At 45.7% G+C, this 9,149-nt stretch overlaps 1 protein-coding gene across 1 annotated transcript; it reads right to left on the minus strand.

Moving 5' to 3' along the window:
- Window positions 1-719: 719 nt before the first annotated feature.
- LOC134026525 (putative nuclease HARBI1) lies at window positions 720-2,918 on the minus strand. The gene is made up of 4 exons (XM_062469762.1): window positions 2,495-2,918; window positions 2,285-2,403; window positions 1,169-1,280; window positions 720-1,093 (listed from the first exon to the last, which is right to left on the minus strand). Exons 1-4 carry the CDS (start codon window positions 2,916-2,918, stop codon window positions 720-722), a joined length of 1,029 nt encoding a protein of 342 aa, XP_062325746.1.
- Window positions 2,919-9,149: the final 6,231 nt, after the last annotated feature.

Genomic DNA, 9,149 nt, shown 5'->3' on the forward strand with positions numbered 1-9,149 from the left:
ATGAAAAAACTCTGTCTGCCTGCTCAGAGAACGCTTTGGGGGTGCACTTGAGTCTTTTCACCACTTGCAACACAAATGGAGTGTGTGAACGTGTGGCTGTGATGACTGGCTCATGGTGGTCTGAACATGAGAAAAGTCCTTAAAGTGCTCATTTCAAACGTGACTCAATTGATTAAATTGCTATGGTGTTAAACTCAGCAGGAACGGGGGGGTTTTCAACATTTCTTTCTTTCAATGTTCTATTTATTGTTTTTGAAAATTGAAATAAATGTGAAAACATCCAAATTCAATGAAAGTAGTGAAATTATCATTTATTTAACTTGTGAAGCGCATTGCACGGTACCATACACATTGTTGTGGAAATCAGAACATTGGATAAAGACAGAATGCAAATCTTTGTTTCATTTTGTCAACATATTAAGAGTCCAAAGTTTCTACAGAGAGCACTTTGGATATCTTTCATCACTCCATAATCAGAATATGGTGGCAACAGCCATTAAATACATTTTAGTCATTTAGCAGATGCTCTTATCCAGAGTGACTTAAAGTACAGGGACATTCCCCCAGGGCAAGTAGGGTGAAGTGCCTTGTCCAAGGACACAAATAAAATCTATATAGCTCAAATGCTATGGAACCAAAATGGCCCAACTGAAAAGTAAAAAGGAAAGAATGCCGCTAAATGACTAAATGTAAAGATTAATGGCTTAGCCTGTCTCCCCTTAAACAAAAAACTGCTGCGTTATAGGGTCTCTCACGGCCCTGCCAGTAGGGTAGTCAAGGGTGAAGGGGTCTACCACATCTGGGGGTTGCTGGCTGACAGGTGGTTCTCTCTCCTTTTGTATCGAGGCCACATTGTGGAGCACAACACAGGCTGTTACAATCTGACAAGCCCGGTCTGGGGCCACTCGGAGGCCACGCAGGCAGTTAAAGCGTGCCTTTATGATGCCAAAGGTCATCTCTATCTTGACCCTTGTTCGGTTCAGGGCCACATTAAAAGCAGTCTGTGGCCTTGTGTTTGGGTCAGGATAGGGGGTCATCAAAAAGGGCTGGCAGGCGTACCCTCGGTCCCCTACCAGAAATCCACTGAAGAGCCCTGAAGAAGAACATTAATATTAGCATAATCAGTATAACAAAATGCAATACAAAATTTTACTTACAATTGCCATACCTTGCTCTAGTCTGTGGCACAGTGCAGAGTCCCTAAAGATCCGGGAGTAATGGACTGACCCAGGCCACTTTGCCTCAATGCTGGTCAACAAGTATTGATGGTCACAAGTCATCTGCAAAATAATCTTGTGTTAAAATCCATCCACATTACATTTACATTTACTCATTTAGCAGACGCTTTTATCCAAAGCGACTTCCAAGAGAGAGCTTTACAAAGTGCATAGGTCACTGATCATAACAACAAGCCAAAAAACATCGCGAGTAGCCAAAACATGAAGCACACATTGTGAACAACCAAAGTAAGTGCCAAAGGGAAGAACCATAAGAGCATGTAGTTAAACAAGTTACAATTAAACAACATGAACCGCTATAAGTGCAAGTGTACCTGTGGAAAAAGCAAGCAACAATAATAAAAACAATATATCACAGCGAGTACAAAAATTTAAATCAGTCACCACTAACCACAAGAGCAACAAGTCTCTAAGCAAGAGTCATTGTGATCCTTGAGGAAACTAACATCGGGTCAAGCGAACCATTCCTAAGTACCGTTGTACTCCCGGAACAAGTGCGTCTTGAGCCTTTTCTTGAAGGTGGAGAGACAGTCAGTGTCTCTGATGGAGGTGGGGAGTTGATTCCACCACTGGGGGGCCAGACAGGAGAAGAGCTTGTGTTGGGACCGGGCGGTCTTGAGCGGTGGGACCACCAGGCGGTTGTCTGAAGAAGACCGTAGGTGACGGGTGGGGGTGTAAGGCTGCAGGAGAGACTTGATGTAGACGGGTGCAGTCCCGTTCACTGCTCGGAAGGTCAATACCAGGGTCTTGAATCTGATACGGGCCATGATAGGTAGCCAGTGGAGAGAGATGAGGAGCGGGGTAACATGGGAGCGTCTGGGTAGATTGTAGACCAGGCGGGCCGCTGCGTTCTGAATCCTCTGAAGAGGGCGGGTTGCACATGCTGGGAGACCAGCGAGCAGCGAGTTGCAATAGTCCAACTTGGAGAGGACAAGTGCTTGGATACACATAACTGCATTAATGTGAGGGATACATCAATGTGCATTAGAAGGACTCCTACTTTACCAGTATGACCAAACATGTGTAGCCTGTCCTTTATGCTTTACCTGAACGTTGATGCAATGAATGAATGACCTGCGATTAATGTAATCGCCTTCATTCTCCCCCAGCGATGCAGCAATGGGGATATGGGTGCAATCAATGGCACCAATCACCCTCGGGAAGCCTAAGGAGTATGATGAATTTCATATGCAACAGTGAACATCATGGGGCCTAGATTATTTATAGATGAAGTTTCAATTTAAGTGAATATTTACCTGCTATGTAATAAAATCCCTCTTTAATTGCCTGCATGGGAAGGTGCCCTGGGAACACAACAAATGTGTTCAAGAGCTGTGCTAGAGCAAGCACCACCTTCCGAATTGCGCGGCAGACGGTGTTCTTGCTCAGGTTCTCCGCATCACCCACACTGTACATAAAAACACCCGTAGCGAAGTAACGCAACGCTACGCATACAGTCTGTGGGACTGTGAGCGCACGGCTTCGATGAGTCACATACGGCTCAAGAAGCTTGCAAAGATAGGTCATTCCCTCAGCTGAAAATCGATATCTTTCATAAAGATGGTCATCATGGAATGCCAACGGGTTTTGCCGGTCTCTAAAAGTTCTGGCTCTTCTGAGCGCACCTCTCACTATCCGCGCACCAAGCTCCACGGGGTCTTCTACGAACGGTGACGCCATTATCCTCTCAAGAATGAGTTAGAGTGTGGGGTTTTTATATCGGTTGATCTCTAATCTCAAACTTAACCTGCTCCCGACCAGGTTAGCCGTGTGTTACCATGGCGATCTACCCCGGTAACAAGTGATCCTCCGTCGTAGTACAGAAAACCCTGGGTTGAACCTGAAGTTACCACGCTAACGCCAAATCTTGATTCGTAGTACAGGCCCCAGCTTTCTTGCTCTTGCTGTGTTTCAGCACCTTAAGTCGCCGAGGGTGAGATCGTGCATAGGTTGAAATGTGCTTGACCGACACGTGAATTCGTCACACCGCGGAAACCCATAAAAAGCCATGAGACACGCAGCTTCTAACATGACATCAGTGGGAGCATTAAAGCATCCCGACCACAAAACTGACACCAGGTGATGTAGTATAGGAAGGGTAATGGGAAGTCGCCTGTCATTGCCTTGCGGTCGCTCTTTCCACAGGCCGATGAATAGCAGCCGAACTGATGGGTTCCCCAACAGGCTCTGCGCAGACGGGTCCAGACATTGGGGATGGAACTGAATCCCGGCTACAACAGCCTTGATCGTCGACGGCTGGAGCTTCCGGGAGGTGAAGCAGTGAACGATGTATGCGCATACGATAGGCAAGCTCACTGGATGATGGGGTGTGTTGAGTGCGCGGCAGAAAGAACAGTAATACATCCAAACACAATCATATGATTTTTATGTACCCTTGCTCATGTCTGTTCGCATGTAATGAGCGGCAACCTTCATGTAGCCCTCTAGCGTCTTGTCTAAGCTAACAGAGCCTCCTGAAAGGCTGGGCACACCAAGCCGTCCGGCTGCGCCTCCGGACACAATGCTCGGAATTCCTGAAAGCTAGAACGATGGGATACAGTTCGAACAGTGCTGTGGATTTGCAATCGCACGCCAGAAGCTCCAATTCAACGGGCCACGACTCGCTAAACCCTTCGTTTGCATAAAAAAAAAAAAACCCAATGGACAACGCCGCATCGGTGTACAAAGCCAGGGACCTAGAGGTTTCCACCTCGTCGTTGTAAAAGAACGACAAACCGTTCCAATTCTCGCACAGAGCACGGCCCAAAAACGCAAATCGGACTGGCAACCCTCATCCAAACGCACAACGTCGTGCAGTGCCAGAACCGACTTAGCCACGGCCAGCAGACGGGAAACGAAAGACCGACCGTGGGGAATAATGCGCATAGCAAAATTCAGATGCCCGAGGAACGATAAAAGATCACGTTTATGTAACCCTTATTGATAAGTTACTCAAGTATGTGTGGTGTATTTATTAGGACTAGATTGACAGAAGTCTAAGTTCGGCTATGGAGTCTAGCATAGACAGTAATACCCAGAATCACAACACACCAATAATTTCTTTTTGGGATTCACAGTCCCTTTTATTACTTAGAAGATGGAAATAAAATGAAAAGTCAAAATATACTCAAGTATTGACTATCAGTTCCTTATTAACTGTTTAGTTTTATATAGTAATTATTAAAGATCCTGTAAAGTAAATTCCATGTTTTGCTTCTAAGTACATTATATACGTGTGAAATGAGTTCCTGAAAGCATGTGCAAAGCGCTAAAACTTTGTCGCACTGAAATGTGGAGTTAGACCGAAGAACAGTTTCTCTTCCGTTTTCAGATCAGGTTTTAATGGGCAGAGCCAAAAAATGCCCTATCTACGTCATTTCGCCCCATCTACGTCAGATCACTGAATGGCTCCTCCTGCTGTACTGTTATTGTAGCTTACATCAGCTAGCTAGCTAGCTTCAGGATGTCTCCCACCACCCGCAACTGCATCTTCCCTGGATGCAAGAACTCAAGCTGCGCTGCAATGCCATTTAAGTTCCCTGTTGATAATGAAAGGAAAAATAGGTGGATAGATTTTGTGAAGAGCCACGCTCATGGAAAGCTTCGGATAAACTCTAACAGCCGCCTCTGCGCCACTGACCATTTCACGGCGGACAGTTTTAACATGGACCAGAGACAGACGGGGTTCACCAACACACGGCTTCTCTTGCAGCGCGGAGCCGTACCGAGCATCGCCCACGCGGCCGTTCATCCTCCGGTCGCACCTGGACCATCCACCGCCGCCAGCAGTTCATCACTCAGTTCTGTCTGCTTGTTATAATTGTACTAGATAACTTTTCCAGAGGTATCTCTGCTATAATTAGTGCAAACCGCTAACTTGATATTAGGCTACTCGGTGTAGAATGATGGTATTTTGGTGAAATGGTAGCTAATGTGCTAGAAGTAGTTGGAGAGCTCACTGTCTGCTGTCTCTGCTGTAAATGTTTACTCCTGTGTTACAGCTTAGGGGAATATTTCATTTATATGCATCTGTATGTTTCACTCATTGAACAAATACATTATAAATCTACACTGTTTTGTTCGGCTTGACGTAGCGTCCATTATCTGGGTCATAGGTAGCTTACTTGAGAGAGGCGGCACCTTCCAGCGAGGGGGCCGAGCTTCAGCTCCTTCAGGCGACACGCCCCCCCAGTCTCGAACAGAGAAGACTGATGATTTTCTTACGATTTCAAAGCCTAATTTAACATACTTGTCTGTGTTTTTTTCATTCGAATTTGGATGGGTAGTTAATAACACATTATTCTGTGGTGTGGTGAACTTGAAACTAATTTTTAATTCCACTTTACAGGATCTTTAAGCTATTTATTATTATCCTTTTACTATTTATTAATATTATTATTTGTTACTATTTATTTATCTAACTATTTATTATTATTATTATGTATTAACGACTATTCATTATCTATTACTTTCTTCTTTTATTTGTCTATTGACTCAACTTATTTATTCAGTAATATTACCCTTTTAAATGTTCCCTTTTCAATGTTACCTTTTCAAATGTTACCTTTTCAAATAATCCCCTTTTTAAATGTTACCCGGGTAACCAAAGAAAATAAAATACATAAATGTCAATGATCTAAATAACAATGTAGCTAACACACAAATCTTCTTGACGATCTTTGATACCTAGGACTGGTATATGCACACCCTACTACACTGCAGAGTGGACTGGTGTGTGTAGTACAAAGTCTTTCAATCTTCTGTATGCAATTCTCCGTAGGTCTTCTCCATTGGGTTGTAGCTCGCCATCGAATCCAATCCAGGATCAACTCAAACTCAAACTCCTCAAAAAACCTGACCAATGCGGTACAAAATCTTGACTGCAGAATCTCCACGATACTCTCAATCTTCAATTCGGTAGAAACCAACAATGTGAAACTTATTCTTTAACTGTTGTTTGAATGTTTTTTCTAAATTAACGTTTTATTAGGCACCTGTCTCTGATTGGTTGTTGAATTGGGGGTTTCTGATTAGCTCTACTAACTTAGGTTAACCAATTGGAAAATAATATATAAAATAAGTATTTTTATTTATTTTCTTTTAAAACAAAATCAAACCATCACTCCACTTTAGGCTAACATCAAAAACAAACAGTGTAAAACAAATCCATGAATATTATATTTTAACCTGGGTTACATTTAGTCATGTCAACGCCCGACACAGCCGCCAAAGCCAGGACAACGCGCAACCGCTCGAGCTTCTCTTCTGGGAGAGACGCACGCATCAACAGGCTGTCCAGCTGGATGCCCAAAAACTCGATGGACGTGAGAGGCCCCTGCGTCTTCTCCTCCGATAGTGGTACGCCCAAATGCCCAAAAGTTGCCTTCACTACCGAAATGCACCAAGCCGGTGGCAAGGACTGAAAATCGATCACCAGAAAGTCATCCAGCAGGTGCAGCATGAACGGTAACCTATGCACGTTCAGCAAAACCCAACACAGAGCCTCGGACAGAGTATAAAAAATGTGCGGACTGCTGCTTCAGCCAAAAGCCAGGCGAGCGTAAAAGTACATCCGAGAACGCCATTTAATGCCGAACAGGTGCCACTGCGATGGGTGAAGGGGCATCACTTTAAACGCGTCTGTGATGTTGGCCTTCCCGAGCCAGGCGCTCACGCCTGCCCGTTTGATTAACTGAATTGCGTGATCGATGTTAGCGTAATACAGAGAATAAGGCTCGGGCGGAATCAGGCTGTTAATGCTAGGGACCAGAGTATCGCGTGGGGCGGACAATCAAACGTTTCTTGCCCGAATATTTGTGGGTAGCCACGCCAATGGGACTGACGTGAAACTTGGGAAACGGCGACTTAACGAATACCCCTTGCCGGATTCCTTAGCTAGCAACGCGTCAACCACGTCGGGCTCCTTGAGCGCCGATTGCAAGTTGTTACACACGAGTGACAGTGGGCACACATTCCACCCCAGCCATAAATCCCTCCCGCAACCCAGTGAGGAGATAGTTCACAAAACATCGCGTGGGGTCAGGGCTTCAGACAGACGACCAATGTCAACGGGGGTAGAAGGGTGTTTATTTCATGGCCTTGACGTCACGGAAAACCCCAAAAGCCACAACGAATTCGGACATCGTCAGAGTCTTGGTTAGACGGGGATCGGCGTCTCGGCGAAACACAGCCACGTTCCCACACTCCACCAAGCGGCTTTCGAACGATTCAGGCCCACACAGCAGGATTTTCACTAGATTCACATCTTTACCTGACAATATCTGCTCGCGGAGATTCGCCGGAACAGCAGCCGACGGAGGCAGAAAGGAGGCCCCAGAGGCTACGGCGGGCACCGCGCTGGCCAGGGTGTACGAGGGACAATCCTCCTGCGCAGCAATCACGCCCACAGGCGCGGCCACTGGAGCGGCGACCAAGGCCCCGGCTCCCTCGAGGTGCTGAATGCGGGCATCCATGGCAGCGAGCATGCCCCACATATCGATCAAAGTCGCCAGCATGGGATCAGGCTGTTGTCCGACAGGGCCGGCCGCGGACCCCCGCCTGGGCTTCTTCGCCACGCTAGCAACCGCGGCGGAACCCCGCTTGCTCTTCCCGGAGCTTTGCGGGGGACGGGATCCGCCGGCTCCTCCTCGCAAACGTCCATGAACTGGAGGAATAAATCTTCATGAGACAGCCCGACCGGAGGCATGATTCCCCTGTCATAGAAGCCATCCAGAAGGCGAGGAATAGGCCATTCCTCGATCGGCACCGGCTGCCTCAATGCCAGGCGAGAACTCCGACGGGGTTCAGATCCTCCGGCTGAAGGAATTTCCGCTCCATCGCAAGGTCCACCGCCAACCAACGAATCAACATTGCACTCTTCCAAATCGGAACCGGACTGATCGTACATAGCGACTCCCTCACTCCACATCAGCAGGATGTCTGACGTCTGTGTCGCACTAGCAATGCATATGCAGGGATACCCTGCTATATACCCTGCCCTATTAGGAAGGTGTGCCCTGCAGCGTGATAGCACGCGTTGCTAGTGACGCGCTATGTCTCGCGTCCCCTGCATGAACCAGCTCCGCTTGTTTATGCATGACAGAAAAAAATTACATTATAGTTAACCTATGATAACTATCAATAGCTTTCAATTTATGCAATTATTGTTATTACTAGGTCCTACCTGTAGATGAATCGCATCCAGTCACTGAGAGACACCTTAGAATGATTTGAAGATTGACTTGTGCCTGATAGATATTCTTCACCTTTCTTCCATGAGCACTTGCTCGACATATCCTATTAAAACACATTTCTGGTTTGATAAATGCACATAACATTTTTAATCAAAACTGTGACGTTTGCAGTATCAAGTGTAGTGATCAACACCTTTTCTCATTTTCTTTAGCTTCATGGCACTAATGCAAATTCTGCATTTAACTTTTTTATAGTTTCCTCTTCTGCAGCCACCTGATGAGCTTCCGTGCATTCCTCCCTGAGGATGTCCTATCAATAAGCCACTTGAATGTATTCATGTAGGTTATGTAGTCTACCCTGTGCGGAAATAAATGGTTAGTTAATTACCGACAGACATAATTTATTTGATGCAAATCATTGAAGCTGAAACAAGAACAGATGGAACCTAACAAAGCATCACTTAACATTCGTACGCGGTCCCGAAAGAATCACTGACAGATGGATACCTCTGAAGAAAAGGGCAAACCTGACAGTACAGGTAAATATTTGCTAACATTTTGCTAGCTAGTGCTGTCTGCATAAAAGTTATATGCTGTAAGTTTCAAACATTGCTAGCTAGCACCACATAAACTTGCTGAACTGTGTGATTTCTCGTACAATTCATCAATATATTATGTGGCTAGTTTAGCTATAGTTATTTGGGAAGTTGTCACGTTT

Source organism: Osmerus eperlanus, chromosome 1 (genome assembly GCF_963692335.1).
Source record: "Osmerus eperlanus chromosome 1, fOsmEpe2.1, whole genome shotgun sequence".
NCBI classification, from domain to species: Eukaryota; Metazoa; Chordata; class Actinopteri; order Osmeriformes; family Osmeridae; genus Osmerus; species Osmerus eperlanus.

What these genes read in the sequence shown, in the direction of transcription:
- LOC134026525 (XM_062469762.1), bottom strand. Translation starts at nt 2,918, where the DNA reads ATGGCGTCACCGTTCGTAGAAGACCCCGTGGAGCTTGGTGCGCGGATA. An exon ending in GGGATTTTATTACATAGCAG is followed by an intron (nt 2,404 to 2,494) that starts GTAAATATTCAC and finishes CATACTCCTTAG; the next exon opens with GCTTCCCGAGGGTGATTGGT. An exon ending in GTGCCACAGACTAGAGCAAG is followed by an intron (nt 1,094 to 1,168) that starts GTATGGCAATTG and finishes GTTCTTCTTCAG; the next exon opens with GGCTCTTCAGTGGATTTCTG.